Source organism: Podarcis filfolensis (genome assembly GCF_964270895.1).
Source record: "Podarcis filfolensis genome assembly, chromosome: 8".
NCBI classification, from domain to species: domain Eukaryota; kingdom Metazoa; phylum Chordata; class Lepidosauria; order Squamata; family Lacertidae; genus Podarcis; species Podarcis filfolensis.
In genome coordinates, this window is record NC_139611.1 from 64083408 (window position 1) to 64109702 (window position 26295).

The following is a 26295-nucleotide window of genomic DNA, read 5'->3' on the forward strand; positions in this document are numbered from 1 at the left end:
ATAGCTGGTTGGGCTATAATCCTGGTGGCGCTCACCAACCGAGTTTGCCGTTAAGAGGAATGATTATGAAGCATTCACTCCCGCTACAAAACATTAACAGAATAAGCGCGCCGTGCATTACTGAGCAAACGCAATGCATGAACATCGGAAAGAATCTGTCTGGTTTTCACTGGGAACAAGCCTTGCTTAAGCAAACCAAAGGTCCAACTTTTCTAACTTTCTGTTTATGGCTTTGGTCAGCCAAAAGCCTTTAGGAAGCAGCAGTAGATCATCCCCCTGCTTTCTTAGTTCTCAGCATTCAAATGCATACTTTCTCCCTTTTGAACCATTCCAAATGTGGAACGTGGCGAGCAAACTCCAGGTGCAATATCACAAGAGTTTATCTTTAACTTAACCTCTCAACTGAACTGAATTAGCGCAACAGCAGTTGAAAGAAGGCCACCTTGGCCTTTTTAGCTTCATGGGAGAGATGCAGCTATAATGAAACAATCAATGCTAATATGGCAATAATATTTAACAGATAAACATTTACTAAATCAACAGAGCATTATTAAAAAAAATCCCCAGGAAAGCTACTTACAACTCCTATCCTGTATGAGGAATTTATTAAACCAGGGACTAAGCTATACAGCTGCAAATAAAATGTTTTAAGTGTGTTTTAAGTGCAATATACAATGTGACATTGGATGGTGAGCCTAATGGAAAACTCAACGTAATTTTTAAAATGCTGTTTAAAAAAGCATTTTCAGAACTGTTTTTATATGTGTGTAGATTCCACCCAGAAGTGAGGAAAGCTTTTGGACCTGGTGGGTCAGATCTTTATCTCCTTTCACCCCCCCCTCCCCCGGTGAGCCACCTTTGTCATCTGGGCATGTCCACCCACTTGTCCATCATCTGACATCATGACTGCATCAGGTGACTCATAGGGTGGTCCCGCCCACCAGCCAAAATTAACCTGTGGGAGAGGGGTCTGCTTCACCAGTTCATTCGCCACAGGAAAAGCACTAGCAAAAGCAGCTCCCAGCAAGACTGACTGCTACCACTCCACTCATCATCTGACACCATCTAGTGACATCACATGGTTGAAGGTAGTTGTATTTTGGGGGAAATGAACCTTAGGGCCCAACGGGACCTTCAGGTGGACCAAGATTGGCCCCCGGATCAGTTTTCTCGCCCCTATATAGGTAGGTGCAAGCTGGGTTATTGTAACATCATCAATACCCATAATATTTTGCAGAGTACACGAGGAGTTTACAATCTAAAATACCATGAATTTAACTTGAGTTGGGGATAAATATGCCATGTGCCCTGCCACAGGAGAGTTTGCAAGTACCTGGTATTTGAGCGCACATGCCATAGCTATTTGCTTGTTTATTTAAAGTATTTATAGACTGCTTTTTATGGCCTTGCCTTCACAAGGCAGTGTACACAACAAGACATATTAGGACACACCAGAGACACTGGGTTGTAATATAGTTCAGAATTCAAAACCCAACAGCACAAGAATAATGTTATTGAAAGGTGACCTAGAGCAGATAAATTACATCTTTCTTAAGATGTTGCTTAACCACAATCTCCATCATCCATGACCATTGGTCATGCTAGCTGGGGCTGATGGAAGTTGGAGTTGAACAACACCCAGAGAGGGCCAAAGGTTCTCTGGTTTAAACTACAGTTTGTCTGCATATTGGGAAAGTGAGACCAGGGTTTGGGTTTAATTAGCATAAACTATAGATTGGTGTAATGTTCTGAATGATTCGCTCTCTTCTTCTCCCCCATCCTTCCAAAAGATTATCATAGTGGCATGAATGTGGCCTACTTTAAGTAAGGTCAGAACCTAATGGTTGGCTGCTACTCACCAGCTGAGGACCAATGTTCTATGGGGCTACAACATTCTTAAACATGAGGCAGTTCCTTAAACTAAAGAAACATTAAACTTATCCAGACAACTTAGCTTTCATCTCAGGACTTCAATCCCTCCCATATCTCCATGCACAATTCCTGATCAATTCAAAAGAAGTGATGAGGCAATGGATGCTTTGCAATTTCAGACAGGAAGCACTTCCTTTTTTAAAACAAAAAAAAAAAATCACAAATCTGGAAACTGAGTCACAGCTCCCCACCCACATACAGAAAGTTTGCCTTCAAGGATTCTGAGCCTTTAGATTTCACAGCCAAGATGTGATTTTGCTTTCAAAAAGACAAGATAAAAAAAATCTTAAGATTCTGATGATTACATCTCTCCAGAAGATAAAGAGCACAAAAGGAATCACTTGATTAAATTTACAAGTCTAGGAAGAGATCAGTCTTCTTTTTTAAACCTGCATGCATACACCACAAAGAGGCAGCAGGCCTTTTTCAATCACTGAGCAAGTGAGGGGGGAGGATGAGGAAGCTACTCCTGTTAATTGCTGGAATTAGCATATGAAGCTTTAGAGATGGGAATGCAACATTCCTGGAAAGGATTTGTTTTCCCATTGCCCAGGGGGACATGCATCTCTGCAGCAAAGCATAGAGAAGACCAGAATTCTTCAGTCTCCCTGTGATAGGCAGAGTAAGCAATCAAATGAAAAATATGATCCAACACCCCAGCCTGCACTTGAAATACAGAGATCCTCAAACTTTTTGGAAGCTTTTTAGAACTAATTTTGTATTGGGCTTTCCCCCCTCTTTTTTTTCACTAGGACTCCAAGATACCAACCAGAGCTTGTTACAAAAGATAGAGCTCATTCTCACTGTCATGGTAGCGGTTAATGGTTTACACTGATTACACCCAAGAGCATGGGTAGGCAAACGTAGGCCCGGGGGTCGGATCCGGCCCAATCGCCTTCTAAATCTGGCCCACGGACGGTCTGGGAATCAGCACGTTTTTACATGAGTAGAATGTGTCCTTTTATTTAAAATGCATCTCTGGGTTATTTGTGGGGCATAGGAATTTGTTCTTTTTTCTTCTTCAAAATATAGTCCGGCCCCCCACAAGGTCTGAGGGACAGTGGACCAGCCCCCTGCTGAAAAAGTTTGCTGATCCCTGCCCAAGAGGGTTCTTTTTGCCCCTTCTCTTGCTTGCATGCAGAGAAGACAAACAAATGTGGTTTGTTTTGCTCCATCAGACAGTGATCTGTAAGCCAAGAACACAACCTTGGCTACAAATAGACTCCCCTTCATTGGAGATTTTTAAACAGAGGTTGGATTCGGGGATTCTTTAGATGGAATTCCTGCATTGAAGCTTTGGGTTTACTTCCAGCACTATGATTCTATGAAACAATGGGTTGTTAGACATGAAACACATCACAATCAGGCATACCACCAAGAAAGATGCTTGTTTCCTCCTAGCAGCAGCCAGGAAAAACAAAACAGACTAAAAGCCGCCTTCATAGTAAACCATGAACTATGGCTTACTGTGATGTGTGAACTGAGCCATAGCATTAGAATTAAAGATGCCCCTGAGCGCATTCTGAGCCTAGGGATTTGCTTTCAGTACCAAAACTGAACAGAGCTTGCAGTCTTTTCACCCACAGAGACCACTCCTGCTTGGGCTTCTTTGGTTCAACTTAATAAAAGGTCAGTGTTGTTGTTGCTATTTTTAAACAACTGGAAGCAAGCAATCTTTTCTGAGCTACTGTAAATCGGAGATCTCCCAGTCCATCTTCTGCTCAACCTTGTTGTAACCAAACCAATCAAAATAGCAGCATAACATGTTACAGTGCACTAGTATGAGTCAGATTTAGTGTTAAACGTGGAAGCATACAGAGCATGGTCTGGCAAACAGAGGAGACATTGCATAGATGCCCCTGCTTGTCTATAAATTATATCACTTTATTTAGCACTTTCCCCACGCACACATGGGCCCAGTTTGCACATAATGAGAAGCCAAAATATGTCTTAGTGAGAACAAGTGTGTGGGTAACCAGAAAGAAATATCATTACCACTTCGTTCCTCCCCTAGTTAGTCCTGCTGCTGCCACACTACCCAAAGCTAAACCATGGTTTGGCTTAGCATTGCGTGAGCCAGTTGTGCTGCTTATCTCACTTCCAACAAACCATGAGCTACAGCCAAGGTTTGTTCTTGGCTTACCACTCTTTTGGGGGGGGGCAGGGGAGACAAACCACAACCCCAAGCTCTCACATAATACTAAGACACATCGTGGTTTAATGCTTTTGTTTTGCTTGGGGGGAGAAATCATGAACTCAGGGTTGCACATAACACTAAGCCAAACCAAGGTTTAGCTCCAGGGAGTATAGCAGCAGCTGCACCAGAGGAGGAGTGAAATGGCTGCAGTGTTCTCCCTGGGTAGCCATCTACTTGCTTATTCTTGCTAAGCCATGGTTTATATTAGTGTTACATGCAAATGAGGCCACAGTTTCCCTTTTTTTGCCGTTCATTTTTATTGATTTCTTTAGGCATACATTCATCATATCACATTGTAACAACTAGATTTTCCTGTGAATTAAACACATATTTCTAAAACATAGTACAAGAAAAACAACAGCAGAATACATACTTATTTATTTGATTCATTTGTAATCCGTTTGCATTTGACTTCCCTCCCCTTCTTATTTGGGTCCTCCGTTTTACTTAGTTAACTGCCCCCTTCTAACACATCCATGTATTCAGTAACCTAATTCCATTATATTTTACTATTATTTCATTACAGGAGTTATTCTAAACCGGTCAAAAAAAATTAATTCTCCATGATAATCTTTCAAATATTGTTTGAACATATTCCAATCATTTCAATTTTTGTATTGTTTGATCTCTTATCCGACCTGTCAGCTTGCCCAATTCCGCATACTCCATCAGTTTGATCAGCCTTTCTCTGTTTGTCCACAGTTTCCTTTTCAACATTTATATTACAGTACAAATAAGTAGATGCAGCCTTGCCATGAGTACACTGAATTAGAATAGATTATATGGCAATATATATATTTTTAATGGTTTCATTATTAAGCTCATCCAAAATATTTCAGAGTAGTTAATGGTACACAATCATTTCCCTCCATTATTCACAGTTTCCCCTTCAACATTCTTCCTCACACCTATCTCCATCAGAAGATGCACATTATGAAAAAGGTGAAACAATATTGGGAGACAGTTGCAATAGTTATTAAGCATACAACTAGCTATTCCCTACCTATAAATCCGATGTTAGCTGCTCTAGGGTACCTGAAAGCAAAAATACAAAGAGATCACAGAACTTTAGCTGGATAGCTGCAAAGGGGTTGTTGGCTGCAATTATGTAAAAATAGGACAGAAACAACCCAATTATGAGAAAAAGCAGCAGTATGAAGAACTATGGCCTCCTTTAGAACATATATGAGCAGTTGCTTAATGTAGAAATGACTTGATGCTTTTTCACTGCTGAAAAGCTTTAAGGAAGATTATAACTGATTGAAAAACCAGCATGCAGAAACAGAATGTTTAGTGTTTACAGGATATAATGAGTTTATGTATTTGGTATTCTCTTCATAGAGAACACTCAAGAAGACCCACAAAATAAAGACACACAAATGAGTACACATCTAAAACCAGTGTATTGGCAGGTGTATTTTTTTGTGGGGGGTGGAATATCAGCAACAGAAAGGGAAGGGTCTTAGCTTAGTGAGAGAGAACATTCTTTGTGTGCTAATGTCCCAGGTTGAATCTCCAGGCAGGGCTGGGAAAGCCAAACACACCCCAGTCTCTGAAAACCCTGGAAAACCAATGCCAGTCCATGCAAATAGCAGCAAGTTGGTTAAAAACTTCCCCTTTGTAAACTGCTTTTCAGCATTACGCAAAAGCAGTGTTTGAAATTAGCCAAGCGTTTTGCACCTGATGCCTGGGCACCAGGATGGCCCGACATCTCTACCATTTGGAGGTGCACACATGGGGATTATTGGATCTTGACTGCTTTTGCACGCATCCTGTAGAAATCTATCGATTATATTTTATGTGCACAATCAGAATGAATTTCAGGAAACAAAATGCACTTTCCGTGCAGCGGGAGCAGTGAACAATGATACAGTTAATTGTTGTAGCTTGTGTTCACTCATCCCATTGCCCTGCTCACAGTTGTGAAGAATATTCTTACGCTATGAATGGTCCGTGTCACCACTAAGAAAATAAGGTCGGAAAAGGCCAATATATATGTGGGCTGACCCAGGATAAAATGATTTTTCTTCTTTTAAGTTCTCAAAGCTCTTAACCTAGCTTAAGGCTGTCATCTGAACTAGCCAGATGTTTAACTGAGAATCAGTCAGTCCATCATTTGAAAAATCAGACTTTAGAGCCATCTTGCCTGAAAATGGCAACTAGATACCGTATTTTTCAGTGTATAACATGCCCCCGTGTATAAGATGCCCCCTATTTTGGGGGACTCAACCAATCGCATGTCACCCTCAGCACTACCCATGTATAAGATGAGCCCAAATTTTCAACATGCTTTTTTAATAAAAAAAACCAACACCCTAGTCTTATACATGGAAAAATATGGTATTCTGCTGCGGCAACTGTAACCTGGGTTAAAGAAGCCATTTGGTGCTTAGCTTATATATACACGAGTTTCTAACACTGAACAAAAGTACTTATTTTCTGATCAAGATACCATAAAGTGAACTGACTCAAACAGCTTGAGAATTGTTACATTACATGTGGCAATGACAACCTTCCTTCTTCCTTATTTTCTCCATATAATATAATTTCCTGCCTTTGTCTTTTAATATAAATCAAATTAAATTTGTTGCCAGTGCCCCGTTTTTCTTTCAGCAACAGCTATTGAAATATATTGTAATACTTTCTTTCTACCATTGGTAAAAGCTTCCCTTAGGAAAAATACAATGAGGCTTGCAGCACCTTAAATAAATAACAAGTTTATTGTGGCATAAACTTGCACTGACTTTATTAGATGCATGAAGTATTAAGTTGGAAAGTATAAATAAATGGTAGTATAACTGAGGTTTGTGTGGTTAGATTGTAAACAGTGAGAATAGAGGGAAATGAAATATATATCAGGCTGGGTAAGAATCAGGTACTGTTTAGGCACCTATACTAGGGAAGTTTTAAATGTTTGATGTCTTACTGTGTTTTAATTTATTGGAAGCCACCCAGAGTGTCTGGAGTAATGCAGTCAGATGTTATTATATTATATTATATTATATTATATTATTATATTATATTATATTATATTATAATAAAATACATTTCTGAAGCTGTTTTTGTTTAAGTAGTCTTTTCCTTCTTCAACCGTTATTTATGGCTAATATTAATTGCACATCTGTTGAAATTGTTTTAAGAATTTTTAGGAACTGTTTTATTGCTTTTAGAGCCCGTAATAATAGCTTTAGTTGTTCCTTGAATTTGTATCTTGTTCTTGTTTTCTGGTACATCATTTTAATAGCTTCAGGCTGTGAAGCAGTTTATAAGTTTGTGAAATTAAAAAGCAAACAAACAAAACAATGGCAGGGGTGGTACAAAGTAGTGCTGATGATAACACAAGCAACCTAGAATTGGTATGCCAATTAACCTAATATTTGGAGGAAAGGCGGTGACTGAAATCTGCCAGGTCCAAGGTACGTTTTACTACTGGTGCGGGTCAAATTGCGACCATATGGAGACCTCTGGATTCCACATTGACAAGTGGCATCTCTATCTGGCCAGTTCCTCCAACTTTCTAAAGCAGGTAAGCAGAAGAGCTTGTTTCTTGCTTTTCTCCAAGGAGTACATGGTTCACCCCGCTTCCTCAGCTGATCCCTACAATAGGTCCCTAAGATAGGTTAAGAGGCTGCGACTGGCCCAAAGTCACCCAGTGAGCTTCATGACTGAGTTGGAATTGGAACCCTGATCTCCAACACTCTAACCATTATGCCACACTGACTTCCTACAGTGGTACTGCTATGGGGCAGCTATATAAGTTAAGTAGGTAAATAAATATGGGGAGAGCAAAATGTCACTTAGAGAAGGATTTGCATTTTTATCCACCCATCGTGCAAGGAGCCAAGAGCTCTCGGCCTCCTTTATAACATAGAACACAACTATTTTATAATATGATCATGGGACATTCAGAAAGTATGAAACAATGCAGCTACATAAAACCATGAATCATTCCCATAATATACATATAAACGAGTCTCTTAAATGCACCTTAAGTATGTATACAAACTGAATTAGAGGTGTGAGCTTTCTTCTGCTGGGGAATCTCATTTAGGTCTCTTTTGACCTAACTATTCTATACTGAGAGACGTGGATGGCGCTATGGATTAAACCAGAGAGCCTAGGACTTGCTGATCGTAGTTTGAACCCCTGCAATGAGCTGAGCTCCCATTGCACGGTCCCTGCTCCTGCCAACCTAGCAGTTCAAAAGTATGTCAAAGTGCAAGTAGATAAATACCGTATTTTTCGCTCTATAGGACGCACTTTTTCCACTCCAAAAATTGAGGGGAAATGTGTGTGTGTCCTATGGAGCGAATGCAGGTTCCTTGGCTTCAGAGATAGCAACGCTAAGCCTCCGAAGCGCAGAGGGAGCACTCCCTCCGTGCTCCAAAGGCTTCGCGTTGCTTTCGCTGAAGCCTGGAGAGCGAGAGGCGTCGGTGCGCACTGACCCCTCTCGCTCTCCAGGCTTCAGGGATAGCCACATGCAGCCCCTCTGGCTTGTGCCATAGCCACGCGCAACCCCCTCCACCAGGGAGAGGCTGCACGGGGCTAAAGAGGAAGCCAAAACAGCCAGCGGGATCCATCCCGCTGGCTGCCTTGGCTTGTGACATAGCCGCGCACAACCCCTCCGGCAGGGAGAGGTTGCACGCAGCCTGTACTCTGCTCTTTGGGGCTGGGGGGAAATAAGATTTTTTTTCTTGATTTCCCCCCCTAAAAACTAGGTGCGCCCTATGGTCCGGTGCGCCCTATGGAGCGAAAAATACGGTAGGTACCGCTCTGGCGGGAAGGTAAACAGTGTTTCCGTGCACTGCTTTGGTTCGCCAGAAGCGGCTTAGTCATGCTGGCCACATGACCCGGAAGCTGTATGCTGGCTCCCTCGGCCAATAAAGCGAGATGAGCGCAGCAACCCCAGAGTCAGTCACGAATGGACCTAATGGTCAGGGGTCCCTTTACCTATTTAGGCGAGTTATTTCAGACCAAATGTGACTTAGGTAATATTTTATCAGTGAATCAAACAATGACTGCATGCTGGTTCAATCCCAATGCCCTTGCAAAACCACTGTCAATCAAAACTGCTGAAGCAGGCAATTCAACTAAAAAACCATGAATGTGCATGCTTGCCCCAACTCTCAGAAAGCAAGCTGCTGGAATTAAGTGGCAGAAGAGCAGAAACTTTGAAAACGATATGCTAATGGACACAACTTTCACATAAAGTGCTATTGTGGCTATTACTGCAAAGTGTTCTCAAATCATTCAGATGTGAGAAAATGGATGCATGGCATGGAATCACTTGTGCTCATAGCAGGGACTCAGCTAAGGTGACGAAGGCAGGACAGCAAGACAAGAATGCAGTCACACTCCAAAGACCAGCTTTCCCCAATCAAGCACCCTCTATATGTTTTGGACTATAATTCCCATCAGTCCTGGCCAGCATAGCAAATAGTCAGGCATGATGGGAACAACCTGGGATTAAGATGATAGTAGTTTGCCCTCTGGTTTAAGGGAGTAGCCTTGCTCAAACTAAACAGGTTCTGGAGTCCAACATCTGAAGGCTCACCGACTCACCACCCACCCATGTTATTGGACTACAACTCCCATCATCCCTGACCATTGGCCATGCAGACTGGGGCCAGTGCGAGTTGGCTCTGCCTGTCTTGCATGAAAAACTGTTAGGACTCAGCACAAAAGTTCTATAGGGGCAAAATCCTTATAGCTATATGATAGCAAATTGGTTAGAACAATGGACAGAGAACTGGCTTTCTACAGAGGGGGATCAGGCAATACACTTTTTAAACCCCACCCCCAGGATACTGTCTGAAAACAGAAGTGGTCTTGAAAACATAGAAATTGGCCACACTCATCAATTTAAGTTTGCTGATTAGGATTAATCCTTTCCCCAGATAACGCAAAATATAATTATACGTCATAATGCAGTGCTTGTTTCTCCTAGCTGTTGATGATGCTCCTGATTTCTCTGGAACAAGCTACTCGCCCATCTATAAGGGTTCTTTCTTTACATTTGGTTCCAAAGTGCATAACCCCTCATTTCCAGGGAGATGTTTGACTCACTATTGCTGCCACATCAGTCTCAGAGATTGAAAGACAAAGCAAAGCAAAGCAAGAGAATAATTAATTGGTGGCCATAGTGACAAATTCCAGAAGAGTAGCCGTACTGGTCTATTCTACTGCAACAAAGAGTCTTGTGGCACCTTATAGACTTAACAGATTTATTGTTGCAGAAGCATTTGTGGACTGAAGCCAGTTGCTGGAGCCCACAGGACCGGAGAGGGCTCTTGTGTTTTAATCCTGCTTGCGGATTTCCCATAAGCACCTGGTTGGCCACTGTGAGAACAGGATGCTGGACTAGATGAGTCACTGGCCTGATCCAGCAGGGCACTTCTTTTGTTCTTAGATCCAGCCAGCACCATGCCGGCCAAAGGTGATGGGAGTTGCAGTCCAAAACATCAAAAGAGAACCAAACTGGTGAAGGTTGACATAAATACATGCATCTGATGAAGTGGGCTCTGGTCCACAACATATTGTGGTACTGTACTCTGGTACAGTAATAAATATTGTTTGTCTTTGCTGGTACCAATGGGGTGCCATTCAGATGCTGGGGACTACAACTCCCATCATCCATGGCTATTGGCTATGCTGACTGGGGCTTCTTATGGTAATGGCCCAACAACACCAGGAGGGCACCAATTTGGCTAAGGCACCATTAACATATTCCCCAAACATCGAGCACCTTAATAGTAACAGAATCACAATGGTTAAAACCAATAGATAATGCCTTCTTAACTATGCACAGCATAGGGTTTGAACAGGACACCTTTTTAGTGGGTGGGGAGGTTGCTGGCAGAGGCTATTCCTTGACAGTTGTGGAACTCCCTTCCATTAAAGGTCCATCAAACTTAAATAAGTTCCAGAAGAGCTTAAGGCTTTCCTCTTTGGGGCTTCCATTCAGTGGGAAATGGTTAAGCAGGTGTGGAATATCTGTCATTTAATGGGGTGGCAATCACTGGAGCTCTGTTGATGCTTGAAGGATCAATGGATTTGGCCCATTAGTTTAATGGAGGCACCAAACCAGAGTCTGGCTTTTCCCAATGTAAAATTATCTGCATCCTATTTCAAGCCAAAAAGCCTATCCCTACATGTGCCATTCTTTCCAGTTTTCATGGCCCCCAAAGGGATGCTCCATTTCTGAACACCTAAGAGCACAGGCTCCAAATATTATCTACCCAGATCACAACTTGCCGGAGGGAAGGTAACCCAGTTGGCCTGCCAGGTTGCCAAAATTTTGATTGCTTTGTTATCAGTTGAGGAGGATGAGGGAGGGGTGAGATGGTTGGAGAGGAGAGAGAGGGAGAGGGAGACTAACCCCCTGCCAGGAAGGGCTATTCAGGGCTGGTTCCTGTAATAAAGTGATTTAATAGATCTGAAGAGGCCAGTTCCCTTCTTTCTCCCACAGTTACTTCCTGTGGGTTATCATTCACATGTGTAAATGACCAGGAGAGGGTTATCAATGGGCTCTGCTGCACTTAAAGCAGACCTTGTCTGGTCGAGGACATTGTCCATGGACAAAGAACACACACTTTTTCTGTGATGCTCTCCCAGTTTTGTCTACTCATTTCTGGTTGACCAATGACTTGATGAGAAATGGTCAACCCACTTGGAAAATTATCAAGTCGTAATGATGACTGCAGTAGTAGTTGTATTTATCATTTTATTTAACAAAATTTATATATCACTTGATTGAAAAAAGCAACCCTCTAAGTGGTTTGGGGGGGATGGGGAGTAAAATAAAACATTTAAGATTATCAATCCAAAGCAAGGGAAAACATTTCAAAATCAACAATAAGCTAATATGATATTAAAATACACACCAACTTGTCTGGAAATGCTTGCTTAAAAAAGTTTTAAGCAGGCGCTGACAGCATGTATGCCAGGCATAGGCAAACTCCGGCCCTCCAGATGTTTTGAGACTACAGTTCCCACCATCCCTGACCACTGGTCCTGTTAGCTAGGGATGATGGGAATTGTAGTTCCAAAACATCTGGAGGGCTGGAGGTTGCCTATGCCTGATATATGCAGTGAAGGTGCCTACCAGATATAAACAGGCCAGGAGTGCCAAAGTGGAGGTCCTAGCACACTAAAAGTTTAGCATTTACACAGCAATTTAGAGTGATCAAAAGTCACCACGTACAATATATCTAGAAGTTCTTGCAATAGTCCTGTAAAATAATAACCAGTTTGATCCTTTTTGCAAGGGAGGGCAGCTGAGCCTAAGCTCAGCCTTGTGAGTTCATGACTAATGAGCAAATTTGAAACTGAGATTTCTCAGCTCACACTCTTGGCCTTTTTTTCTTCTGCCCATGGACCACTTGAAAATCACAATATTAATATTATCATCATCATCATCATCATTATCATTATTATTTTGTAGCAGTTGTAATGCTGCATGGTTTTTAACTGTATTTTGATTGCTTCTTTTTATTTCCTGTATTTTATTATATTACAGTTTGAATTATATGAAATACAATAAAATGCAGCATCTAAGAAATAAGAGAGCCAATCAGAATACAATTTTAAAAATCGATATATTTAATGTGATGAGGGTGCCATCTCCCATCTTCAACCACAAATGCATAGGCACAGTTTAGAACACCTGGATGAAGCTCAGGGGCTACAGCTGGAGACAACCCTTGTGTGAAAGGATGTTCTCATGTACCGTATTTTTTGCACCATAACACTCACTTTTTTCCTCCTAGAAAGTAAGGGGAAATGTCTGTGCGTGTTATGGAGGAAATGCCTACGGGTGGCATGCCTACGGATTTTCCTCCTCTAAAAACTACGTGCGTGTTATGGTCAGGTGCGTGTTATAGAGCGAAAAATACGGTAATTCTTACAGAAAGAGGCAGGGATAACTTCCTTGGAGGAGTGCACAACACTTTTTTTCCAATCTACAGATGTGGACAGGTAGTTCAGGAAAGAAAGAATGAAAAGGTAGAATGGGCTGTACCAGTTCAGACTGCAGGAGGTGGGAAATCACATTTAAAGGCAAGTAGAAAAAAAACTAATTCCCAGCATCTCTAGGAATGCCTCCAGCCTGGCTCTGGAGAGCTGCAGCCGCTCAGTGCAGCCAAAACTGAGGTAGATGGACCAATGGCCTGGACCCCATGGAAGGCAGCTCCCTACTGAGTATCAATGGCTTTGCTGCCATCATCCTGTAACCTTTCAAGATGTTCAACCTTAAAGCAACTATGGCATGAGAAGCTAAGCATGGCTCCCCATTCACTCTTCAGCACTTTCACACCAAGTGAACCACTTAACACATAATCAAAGCAGGAACATATGAACCTCAGGGGCAGATCTGAGCTTAGGAAACTATTCAGATTCTATGGCCCAGACAGGAGGCATGAGGGAAGTCACTTTTTCTCAGGATGCTTTTCATGTGTAAAAGGTAAAGGGAGCCCTGACTGCTAGGTCCAGTCGCGGACGACTCTGGGGTTGCGGCGCTCATCTCCCTTTACTGGCTGAGGGAGCCGGCGTACAGCTTCCGGGTCATGTGGCCAGCATGACTAAGCCGCTTCTGGCGAACCAGAGCAGCACACAGAAACACTGTTTACCTTCCCGCCAGAGTGGTACCTATTTATCTACTTGCACTTTGATGTGCTTTTGAACTGCTAGGTTGGCAGGAGCTGGGACCGAGCAACGGGAGCTCACCCTGTCGCGGGGATTTGAACCGCCAACCTTCTGATCGGCAAGTCCTAGGCTCTGTGGTTTAACCCACAGCGTCACCCGCGTCCCGCCTTGCATGTGTATGTGTGCTAATTAATCTTCAACCTGAATGAATGGTGATCAGGCAAGCTATGGTGATGAATGAATGAATGAATGAATGAATGAATGAATGAATGAATTGCAACCAGGCAAGCTAAAGGATGCCTCTCCTCAATTCTTAATGGGGCCTTGCTGATTTGTTAGTTTAGATTAAAATAATCCCATCCTTACTGGCAATTTTGGGCACTTCTTCCTGCATCCCCGGATTTTAGCATTAAAGGTGCCAAGATGAGAGTGCTTGGGAATGTCTAGAAAAGGCAGTTGTGGGCATTAGGACCAGCTAACCCAACTACGTGCCACTCTCTCATGTCACTGTGGCTTTATGAATGACCAGGGTGTCCAAATAGGGACCCTTCACAGCTTCTAGCAAGCAGGAAAGAAGATAAAGAATCTTGTGGCCCCCCTTAAATGCAAACTGACTTAGCTGAGAGTCACCACATATTAAATACTGTGATTAGAGCCGGAAGGGGCATATTTTCCCTGTCAAGGGCTGCACCCCCCCCAAAAAAGGAATCTATCAGACAGGAGGGAAGGGTGCCAGTCTCACATGGGTGAGAGAATATGGGGCAGTAATCTCCTTGAGAGATAATATAGGGAGGTGATGATCTGAGGGAGAGAGAAATGTGGGGTGGGGCTGAGGGGCAGAGAGAGAAAGAGAGAGAATATGGGGTGCTGGTGGTCTTAAAGAGACAGAGAAAAACATAGGGTGGTGGTGATGTTACCTTTCCCACTTCTTTGTCACCTGCATAAAATCAGGCCTGAGACTGCAAGTTGCCTTCCCCTGGAAGTGTGTTGGACCAAGACTGAGGAGATGAAACCTACTGGATAAGGTTGGTCTGGTCACTATCTCTTAGCCTAACCTACCTCACAAAGTTATAGTGTGAATAAGGAGTGGGGGGGAAGCACTGTGCATTGCCCTGAGCTCCTTAAACGGGGGGGGGGGATCTACATTTGATAAAACTTGTGAGAATAAATTTATCATAGAAAGCTACTTTATAGCAGCCTATTAATCAAGTATTGTCTACTCTGACTGGCAGTGGGTCTCCAGAGCCTCTGACTAAAGGGCTGGTGGTACCCAATATTTTTAGCTGTAAATGGCAGGGACCATTTGCTAGCAAACCATGTGTTTTACCACTGAGTGATGTCCGCCCTCCCAGCAACTTTGAGAGACTTCTCTTGTGATACATTCCAGGGCGGAGAACCTTCTTGGTCCAGTGGGCCTGTTCTTTGTTTCCCCCACCTGGTCAGGCCAACTTTGACAGATGGGCAAGATCCAACTACCTCTTGGGGGGGGAATTACTGCCCAAGCAAGACTGAACCCCCCTACACATCCTGTTTTCTGCTGGCCTCAGGTGTGGTTGTGGTTTCAGGGGAAGCCTGGGAGGCCGGGTATGGCTCGCAGTCATGCAGCTCCCCAACCCAGAATTAAATTAACAGAGAAGATGGTGTGTGTACGTTCCAGTGAAAATCTCAGCATTTTATGTACAGTATTATACTTTTTTCTTCCCTCATGAAATTCAAGGGGGCTCATTAGGGCACAAAAGTAGGGCCCCATCCAGGCAATGACCAGCCTCTGCTAGGGCTGTTACATTATATGCCTTCAGATCCTGCCTTAAGGACATGTGAATGCAATTGCTAATAATCCCAGATACATTTTACAGGTGCCTCAAAGAGATCTATTTTCCCTCCTGCTTTTCCAGCGTTAAGAACTAAATGCTGACAATCCCTATGACTGTCAGTCTTCAGTCCAGTTGTAGCCACAGAATTTTGCTCTGGAATGCTGGCATTTGAATGCTGACATTTGCCAAAGTTTTGGGCATTCATTGTAACATGACAGTCTAGCAGAGGAGGGGAAAGGTGCAGCTAAAGGGTTTGCAAGACAGGTGTAAAAGACTAAGATGAATAGCTCCAGAGAACCCAGATAAGGCCACCTTTCTAGCACCAGAATGGAGGGAGAGAGGAAGGGAGAGGGAGTCTTGATATGGATACACAAGTCACTATATTCACAAGACAAGTTCAATACAGTATTCAGGAAATTGAACTGTACTGATTTCACCATCAATTGCAAAGTGAGTTGTGGCCCTCTGTTCAACTCCTTTTACTGATAACAATCTCCTGCCCCTGTGGTTTTCAAGCTGTGGACATTAGCTTGTCAACTGATGAGCCCCCAAACTGCAGAGGGTTTGGAGGGGCCTGTTGTAGTTTACATACTCAGCTCAGAATGGCCTCTCATTTGCCGCATGTAAAACAAGAACACACCTTAAAAACACAGCCAGCACTGTCCTGCATTTGTACACTACTAGGCAAGATACATAGGGGTAGATATAGATGCAATGCTTGTCTTTCACCAGTGATACTCTTGGGGAAACACTGATCAGCTCGCAATGAACCCCAGGTTCCCCCAGAATACAGTTTGTCAACCTAAGGAAGGTCTGTAAAGCACTCTGCACAACTAGAAAGTGCCACGTAGTAAGAACAACCACAAGCAACACTATTTAGTCCTGCTCTGCATGTTGCACAAAATGGTGGTATAGTCTGCAGAGCTTCAGATTGCAGAGGAAGGGAATGCCTTATTTTACTCAGAAAAATAAAAGACATCCTACAAGGATGGGGGAAAGGCAGAGCACCAGGAAGCAGCTTTCTGTCCCATCTCCTCTTTCTTTGCTGCATTAGTATTCCACTTGCAGGGAGTTTGTAGGGAGGAGTTCCACAGAGAAACATTCAAAACTGTGACCCTCCACCTGCAGCCTGAACCAGCACGGACCATTTTATCACATTTGGAGATGTGCTACCTGATTCTAGCGCATGTGTAAACAACCACATACTGGATCAAGATCTAGTTTCGCACTGTTTCTAACAGCAGTTGGAAGCTTGCAAATGTGGCATGAAGGTGATGGCCTCCCCTGTTGTGTCTCATGGTGGCCCTAGACCAATGGTAGGCAACCTAAGGGCCATGGGCCACAAATGGCCCATGGGGGTTGTTTAACAGGCCCACGAGCCGCCCCCAAACCGAGCCTCCCACTCGGCAAGTCCCCACCCACTGTGCTAAACTGCTGCAGCGCAACGCGGAGACTCGCTTCCGCGCCGCCCAAAATCGCGTCTGCGCAGACACCAGAAATCAAGGGCAAGCACGCTCATATGTGCGCACAATCCGGCCCGTGGAGGGATCTCTGCTGGAGTGAACCGGCCCAGGTGAGGTAAACCTTGCTGACCCCTGCCCTAGACAGACCTGGCACCAACATCTGGCATCTTCTGGCATCCTCTGGTGCCCTGCCCCTCAACTGGGTCCATCAGGGCAGATACAGCACAGTCGTACCTTGGAAGTCGAACAGAATCCATTCCGGAAATTCCTTCGACTTCCAAAACGTTCAGAAACCAAAGCATGGCTTCTGATTGGCTTCAGGAAGCTCCTGCATCCAATTGGAAGCTGCAGAAGCCTCATTGGATGTTCGGCTTCCAAAAACAGTTCGCAAACCGAAACAGTCACTTCCGGGTTTGCGGCGTGGAGCCAACGCATTTGAGAACTAAGCTGTTCGAAAACCAAGGTACGACTGTACTTCCTTTAGGCCCTACCACCTGCTACGACTCCAGGGCCAAATCAACTGGGTAAGAGCAATGGGTGGCTGCGAAGCCACCATTTTAAGCTGCTCATCATGTCCCAGAGCAGTGCTGTGGGAGCGCATTGTAATTAAAATGGTGGATGGCTCCCAGCAACCCAACACAGATTGCAGGGCTGATACCCACCTCCTGGAAGCCCACCAGAGAGGCCATTGTAGTGGCACACACACACACACACACAGAGAGAGAGAGAGAGAGAGAGAGAGAGAGAGAGAGAGAGAGAGAGAGAGAGACTGACTCAGCTTATGAGTCAGTCATCATTTTCTGGTCACTACCAATCTAGTCCTCCATGCCCTCTGGCATGCCCAGATGGTTTGGGAGAGAGGCAGGGTCTTCACTCATTTCCATGGGTGCAGAGAAGGTTAAAAAGCAGCAGGAGTCCTGCCTGCTGTTTAGACACGACTCCTGCTGCTCTTTATCTGCTCAAAAACTGCAGGGGAAATTCAGTGTGATGCTATCAGAGGTCTGGAGACACTGATTAGTCAGCTAATAGATTTGTGGGTGCATGAGAAACTGATGACAAAAGGAGATCACCAATGGCATTTTGTTGGGGGGGGGGCTCTTACTTGGAGCCGCCCTTGACTTGTTTTTCATTGTTATATTGCCTTTGGCCATGGAGATTCTCTTTAAGCATAGAAAGGCCTGCACTTCTCTCTAGTCCAAGGGAGGGAAACCAGGTGCTGTTAAGACCCCTAACTCACTTTTGCCCTAGACACCATGGCCATTGGTCAGGGATGGTGGAAATTGCAATCCAGTAACATGATGTGAGTCTTAGGGTCCCCGCTCCAGGTTTCATCTTTTACATTTTTCCCCTTAAAAATATGCGCAACCTGATTTATAATAATAGTAGTAGTACTAAGTGCATCCTCAGGTCTCCCACACCACATGCACTGCAGTGAAGAATGAATTGAGGAAGCTGGAATTTTGGGTTATTTTTCTTGAATCTGAGGGTGCAAGGCAAAGCAAAGCTGTTAGGACACCAGAGACGCTCCAACCATTTAATTTTCTGTGAGGGTGCAAGACTATTAGTGCCTGCAATCAGAAAACTAGACTGTCTGGGGCAATAAATCCTGGGGAGACCAGAGAACTCCCACCCCGCCTCCAGTACCTGAAGTTGCCTCTGCATTTCACAAACCCTCACTCAAGCACAAAAGGGAAGGCCACTTTCCTTAGAACAGGAATCAGGCATTTCTACATAGATGCAGAACCAGTTCCAAAAAAATGGACTTGCATTGGGCTTCATTCTCCCAAATTCAGCCAACACTAAAAAATTCAGCCACATACCAAAGTGACTGGCAGTGTAGCTGAAACAAAGCTTTGGCCCTCTTCACTTATATCCTCATGCTGCAATCTGCATCCCTCTGGAACAAGGAAATCAGCATTCCATGTTTATTCCCTCTGGGCTTTTCCATCAATATATCCAGGCCCTGACCTGGGGAAACCGTTCTTTCTCTGAGGGCAGAGGGGGAGTAAAATGCAGAAATCAGGGGTCACATCCATTCTTTCTTTTCTTTTTTACAGATTTGCCATCTGCCTGGTGGGAAGGAAAGCAAAACCCTAGGGAAGAACTGAGTAGTTGGAATCAAGAGAAGTTCTCAAAAGAAGTAATTTACTGTTTCCATATATAAAGCCACGCACTTCAACCCACTTGCTCTAGAGTAATGCCACCGCAACAGCAACAAAGCAAATGATTTTAGGATTTCAGCACCTGGCACCTCATGAACAGACCTTATAAAAATCCAAATTCCCACCCCAGAATCAACAGTGATTCACTTTAAACTTTTACACACATGCAACACAAGTTCATTTGCCCCTGCCGTCCTCCCTGCCAAGCTAAATTCCTTGTTGAGTTTATTTAAAGCACCTTCTGAACTTTATGTGTCCACTTCTGTTGCAACAAACTTTCATTAAGGGTGGAATCCAAAATGCACTTATTTGTGGGTAAATCCCAGGTTAACACAATAGCTTACTTCTGAGTAAACATGCATTGTAAGGCTGAAATTCTTTGCAAATGTACCTGAGAGTAAACACCACTAATCTCAGTGGAAGTTATTTCTGAGTAAATATGCAGAGGACTGGGCTGTATAGGGAATCTGTGCCACCGAACTGAGTGGAACTCACACACAAAAAAACATGTGCTTGAAGCTTCTTCCAAACTATCAGTATTGACAAAGTGAGTAGGTTTTCTTCTGAACAGGAGCTCCTCATTTCAGTGGGATTACTCATGCTCAGATGCTTAGCATCTAGCCTTCCATCTGAAATGGAAGTGTGTTTGTGTGTGTACTTGATTTCCTTTATTTTAGAGTATCAGCTCACCAATCTCAAGCCTCTACTACAACATCAAAATGGTTTCTGCCATCAGTTCCTTGGCCAGTACAAAAAGGGACAGAGAGATAAGAAAAAAGATTTACACACAAAAAGGAAAAACAAATCCTCTACTCACAACTTATCTTGCCCCCCACCCCATTACAAGGTATGCAAAGAGGCTCCACAAAGACACAAATGAAAATGTTTGCCATGGAGTCCAAAAAAAAAGTAGGCTGATCTAGAAGCGGCTCAACAAATTTTTTATTTATTTGTGGTGGGAGGGGGAACTAACTTTGTTAGCTAACTGAAGAACGTTGTGCAATGTCTTTGCAACTGTTGACTCCATTATGGATACTAATAGGTAGCTTCAAAAAGAACAGGAAACTATGCTGACCTATTTGAAAAAAATTCAAAAACCCACAATCTGATGCTACCTTGATTAGGTCTAACCAAAGCACTACAAAATAATAAGCAACTTTTCAAGTTCTCCAGAACTCTTTATCAGGCTGCTTATTAAACAAAAGTGGGTTAGAGGAGAGAAAGCAGGACAGAAGTCTGCATTGAGGATGCACTTACCTTGGAGTAAGTCCCAGTGAACTCAATGGGGATTACTTCTGAGTAGACATACATAAAAGGACACTGTTTTACAATGAAGTGTAGGGTGAAATAGCAGGCTTGGTATAATCCTATGCATGTTTACTCAGAGGTAAATTTCACTGTGTTCAATGGGGCTTTCTCCCAGGTAAGTGCATAAAGGATCCCAGCCTATATTAAAACAGGTTCTAGTAGATGCTTATGCAGATCTCAAGTTGCATTGAGATCTGGTGGGATAAAGGAACAAATGATAGCTGATCCCCATATTTAAAAGGATCAACATCCACTAGTTACTTATATCCAGCCCTAAACGAAATGCACAGGTCTCTTGCAAGAAAGAGAACATAAAAAAATGAGAAACACAGCAGTTTTCATATTAGCAAAGCTTGACATTCATTTCAGGTGACATCTTTAGTAACAAAAAGTAATCCTCAGTATATATGTAAAAAGTGATCCTGTATACCAGGGCAAAATACAGCTGTAAAACAAGCTGCTGATCCAATGTGTGGTTCCATCTCATCTAGGCAACCCAAAAAATTAAAAAGCATTATTATAAGATTTGGCTTATAGGAGGGTCCACCTAATCTGAAAATATGTTAAGCCTGCAAGCAGGGAATGAAGATGACTGTTGCTTGTCCCACCAAGTAATTCAGAGCCAGGCTCTCTCAGAACATGGAAGATCCATTTAGCTACAATACCTAATAGCCATTAATCAGTCTTTTCCACCATGAGTTTCTGTTCCTTAAAAGCCACCTACTCCAGTGCCATCATCACATATTGGAATAGTGAATTATATAATTTCAATATGTGGAGAAACCCATCAATTTCTTTCCCTCCCCTCTCTCTGCCCATTCATAATATTATAAACCTCTATCATCATTACACATAACCATTTTTTATATCTTAAACCAAGGTGGGGGAACTTGTGGCCCTTTCCGAAATTGATGAACTTCAGCTCACGCCAGCTGCTCTAAACCACTGGATGAAACCATATTGCATCAAAGGTTAACCCCCAAAGTAAGCCCCTTGAATACCCTTGCTATCTACACCCACAAAAGTACCACCACCTCATCCCGGTGGTGGCATGGACAAAACAAATCCTTAAAGGACCTTCTGAAACTGCAGCTAACTATTCCCCACCCAAAGTGACTCAGTTGAGCAACAAGATGGTTTGCTAAAGGGAAATATTGGCAGCGCAGCACAGGTGTCAGGAAGAGTATGGCACCAAAGGGGGAGGCTTAATTTTTTTAACAAAGCATTTTGCAATCAACTTTACAAAACCTTTGATATCCCAATGTAAAAGAGGGCATCCTTTGCATTATAACAATATGCATTCAGGCATCAAGTGATCATTTTTGTAGCTGTTTAAAGCTCATATTAAGATGCCCGGCTATCATGCTTTCAAGTCTGGTCCCATCTGGATTTTGTGCTGCAACACTGTACCCCCGTGTCCCTGCATGACCTTCCCAACATTACAGTCATGGAAATCAAAGCAAAAGGCCTCCCCCACTTCCAGCTGGGAGAGGGAAAGTTTTAAACATGTGGAACACTGTATCTCAGCATCTTCTACAACTGCCAATTTCCTGTCGTCATTTTGATCCGTGTTTTACCGGCGTTCTCTTTTTTTCTTTTTCTTTTAAAGCTACATTAACACCACCTCACGCCTGGTTAACACAGCAATAATCCCGGCGCGCGCTCCCTCGCCCCTTTCCCCCCTTCTCAAGGCAAATCCCCAAGCGACCCATTTTGAAAAGGAGGTGGGGGGGGAATGAAATCAATCTGATATCACTTTACAGCAACCTAACTCTTGAACCCTGAGATCACGGGAAGAAAAGGAACCCAGGACCTGACCCTCCTGGCCTCGAGAGAGAGAGAGGCCTAGTGCCGTGGGTGGGTAGAAGCAGCAAGCAAGGAAGATCGGGGGTGGGGTGGGGACCAGGCAGGCGGCCTGCATTCAAATCCGGTATACAGCCAGGCACCGAACCGAGTAAGGAGCCAATGGGGGGGGGATTTCCTCCTCAGTAAAGAGTAGAGAGAACGTGAGAAACTAGCTGCCCCCTCTTTTTTAGATAGGGGGGCAGATCTCCCCGTCCACACACCCCGGTTTGCTCCGGATCAGCTCAGCCCACGAGGCCTGCTGCAGTTCCCAAACTTCGCGCGCGTGCAAACTCCACCCCGGCTGCGTCCAGCCTGGAAGGCCCACGCCAAAGCGGCGCCCTAGGCCCCAGGCCGGGGTCGCCCGGGCTCAGCCCTCGGGGGAAGCCTCCTCGCCCCCCCCCCGAGCCGCTCAGGACCAAGGCAGCCCCGCGTCCCTGCCGCCCCCCCCCAAACCCCTTACCTGATGCACAAAAACATCCACGGGGCTTTCGAGGGCGATGCCTTCCTTGGTGGTCATGGAGAGGAAGCCGAAGCCCATCCGCACGTTGAACCACTTACAGATCCCGGCGCCATGCAGGAGCGGCTGGCTCTCCTCGTCCGGCCGGGGCGAGTCCCCCGTGGGCTCTTCCTCGCCCGCCTTGGCGCAGCCACCTGGAAACATACGCGCCGAGGATCATCAGCCGGAGTCCAGCCAAAGGAGGGGGGTCCCCCTCCCCGCTCCTCCCAAGGGCCAGCGGGTGCGCAACAGAGGGAGCGCGGGACCTCCGGGGGCCACCCAGGGTTGGGACGCCCGAGAGGGGGCTCACCTCCCGGCCGGCCCCCCAGCCCCCCGCGGGAAACGCCATCGTCGTCCTCGGAGAGCTCCAGCCCTGCTGAGCGCGCAGAAGGCTAGGCAGGAAGCCATGCAGAGAGCAGTCTCGGCTCTGGGGTTATTTGGCCGGGGGGGGGGGGTTGGGGAGAAAGAGGACTAAATCGCAAGTCTTCATCCATGGAAGATCAGGAAGGGCAGGATTCAAAACATATTAGTGGGGGAGGGATACCAAGAACTCGCTCCCTCTTCCAAATTCCGTAGGGTGCCCAAAATAGAAAACGCAGCTCCAAAACATCGAGGAAATCGGTGTATTCCAAATCTATGCCATCCCGGTTTGCGGGGTGGATCCCACACTATTTTCACAGGATGGGGGGAGGGAGTAAAAGTAAACTAGTGGATGGGACAGCGTGACACCACTAGTCCATTTTCAAACTATTCTAAAGCATTCGAGGTGTATGTATGGACATTGATTATATGGAAATACAAAATATTTATACACTGGGGAGAAATACTCTGGGAAGCGAAGTCTTGGTCTGTCGAAACCATTTGGAAATATATACGCTTTTTTAAGCGTAAAGGTATATACTGTAGTTCCTCTTTAAAAGCAAAACACAAAATCACAACTCGTGCAATTCAACGCATGTCTACTCTGAAGAAACCTCGCCGCGTTTAATGGGACCTGCTCCCAGGAAAACGTTGCCTAAGTTTGTAGCTGCCTAGATACACCCAAAAAGTTTCCAAAATTCCGCCCTCCCCAATTCTTATACAGAAAAAGCACATGGTGAAGCAAGAAAGTGACTAAACCGACCGCTCGCTCAAAAATTAACATTTTTGAAAGAATATGTGAAAGAATCAACGCAAATCTTTCCTTTTAAAAATGAAGAGGATTGATTGAAAACAGCTGTAAAACTATTCCTAAAATGAGAAGAGGTGAGGGAAAGCTCTTCAGAGCACACCGCTGATTTTCAAAACAGGGATGGAGGGCAGAGATAGAGAGAGAAAAAGAGGGAAAAGGAGGAAAGAATCTTCCTTGAGCGGGGGGGGGGGGAGAGAGAGAGAGAGAAGGGAAGGGAAGAATTGGGTATGAAATTTTCACTTAACCTGCAAACTGCTGGTTAGAAACAGACCCCATTCTGCACCCCCGGTGGAAATGGTGGACTCTGGCTGGAGCAGCCTCCCCTCCTCTCTGCCAGCCCGTCTTTGGAGAGGGTGTCAGAGCAGCTCAGCAGCTCCCAAAAAAAAGAGGGGGGGGAGAAAGGGAGGAGGGGGTGGTGGAAGATTCAAAACAAGCGGAGGGAAGGCGAGAGAAAGGTTTGCTACATCTTCACTGCAACAATAGCAGTGGGAGGGCCCAGGGCCTGCTAAAGCTTCCCAAATTTCTAAGAGACAATAGAATTCCCCTAACGCCAAACCTTGCGCGCTTTCCCCCTCCCCCCGCGGGCCTCCCCTCCCTCCCCCCTGCCTCCTCCCCCCGCCCACCTCGCCGCAATATAAGCGCTCTTCTCCCTTCCTAGGAGACAAAAAAAATGTAACCTCCTGCCATCCTGCAAGCTAGGGAGTGGATCCTGCTTCGTGTCCATGCTTTTCCTTTCTTTCATGAAACTCAGTTTTCTCCTTCCACGCTTTTTAAAATCTCGTTGGTTGGAGAGATCTCAAGAACCCGCTCAAAGAAGCGTCCCTGGGATACCTTTCGCCATATGCAGTTTTCACACATGGCTCATTCATTCATTCATTCATACACCCTCTCTCTCTCTCTCTCTCTCTCTCTCTCTCTCTCTCTCTCTCTCTCTCACACACACATACACACACACACACACACACAGAGCTTTCCCACGTGATACACAATCACACACACCACACTAGTAATTATACATTCCAAGCGAGATTTTATTTTTTTTCAAGGTGGAGGCAGCAGATTGTGCGAATGTGAAACTTCATTGATGGGTAGATTACCTGTCAAGAGGAAAGAAACAAGATCTCCTATCTTGACTTCTCTCTGCCAGCACACCCCCCCACACACACTATTAGCTTATATTATTGACCCTCCCCACCCCATGTTCGCCTGCCTAGCAAGTTGGCCTGCGACAAGACCCGCTTGACTCGAAGTGACCTGTTTAAAAGGAGAGCTGCCCCTCCCTCCCTCCCTCCCTCTCCCCGCTCATTCCATTTTGGCATGTTAAGCCTCTTCCCTAAACTATCCCTTTCCGCTCCCATCCGCAGCTACTCCTGGGATCTCCCTTGGCTAGCTTTGGGAATGCGAGGAGGGGGGTGAAGAGGGCGGTTTGGTTGGTTCCTTACCTTCCCCACCATCTCTAGTCAATGACTCGGGGGTGGGAGGGAGAGAGAGAGAGAGAGAGAGAAAGAGATCGGATCTCAAATTGGAATTTATGAGTCCTTTATCTTTCTCTTCCCCAGTTTGGTGAGCTCAGAAGGTTACCAATTTATCCCGGTGCAATTCTAAAAATATAAAAGTTTGCTTTTGGAGCGGGCAGCGGCAGAAGAAAAAGCAGTATAATTGGGGTACAAATACATTTTCAATTAATTGAACTTAATGCATTTTTTGTTTCTTTAAAGAAACATGCCGGAAAGGGTGAATCCCAAGCCAAGCGAGTTTGTTTTTTTAGTGTGTGGAGCCTTTGTTTGCTTTAAAAATGGGCATTATCATGAGAAGTTCGATTCCCAGCTTATCTTTAATGAAAGAAAAATAATTGTCCTAAGTTGATCGCCCCCCCCCCGGTTGCAAAATCGAATTCCACCACAAAAGGTGCACTTATTTTTATTTTTTTAAAGCTAGAAATTCTTGTTTACACGGCGTTAATAAAGCCTCTATCATCGGGAATGGGAAGGTCGGCTATTTTGAGGAAGAGGGGCTCAAATACATCCAGCAAGCTATGGGGATGTGGAAGACAACTTCGTCTTTTTCCTGAAATTTCCCCCCATAAGGGAAACAAAATAATATAGTATGTAGATATTAAGTAGCAATATCACCAACATCCCAAGGTGATGGCTTTTTTAAAGAAAGAAAATCAGGCAGAGAATAATACGGAGTGGGAATACCCCTACCTCCACATTACAGTTAATTAGAACACTTTCATAAAAGCAGCAACGAAATGAAATGAAA

At 44.5% G+C, this 26295-nt stretch overlaps 1 protein-coding gene across 1 annotated transcript in view; it reads right to left on the reverse strand.

Annotated features, from left to right (window-relative positions):
* LIN28A (lin-28 homolog A) overlaps window positions 1–24554 on the reverse strand; it is a 51143-nt gene extending 26589 nt beyond the window's left edge. Inside the window, exons 1-2 of the mRNA XM_083628095.1 lie at window positions 24276–24554; window positions 22824–23014 (exon numbers count right to left, since the gene is read on the reverse strand). Of these exons, the coding sequence (XP_083484221.1) occupies window positions 22824–23014; window positions 24276–24306 (222 nt within the window). The 5' untranslated portion in view covers window positions 24307–24554. The remainder of the gene's footprint in view (window positions 1–22823; window positions 23015–24275) is intronic.
* Window positions 24555–26295: the final 1741 nt, after the last annotated feature.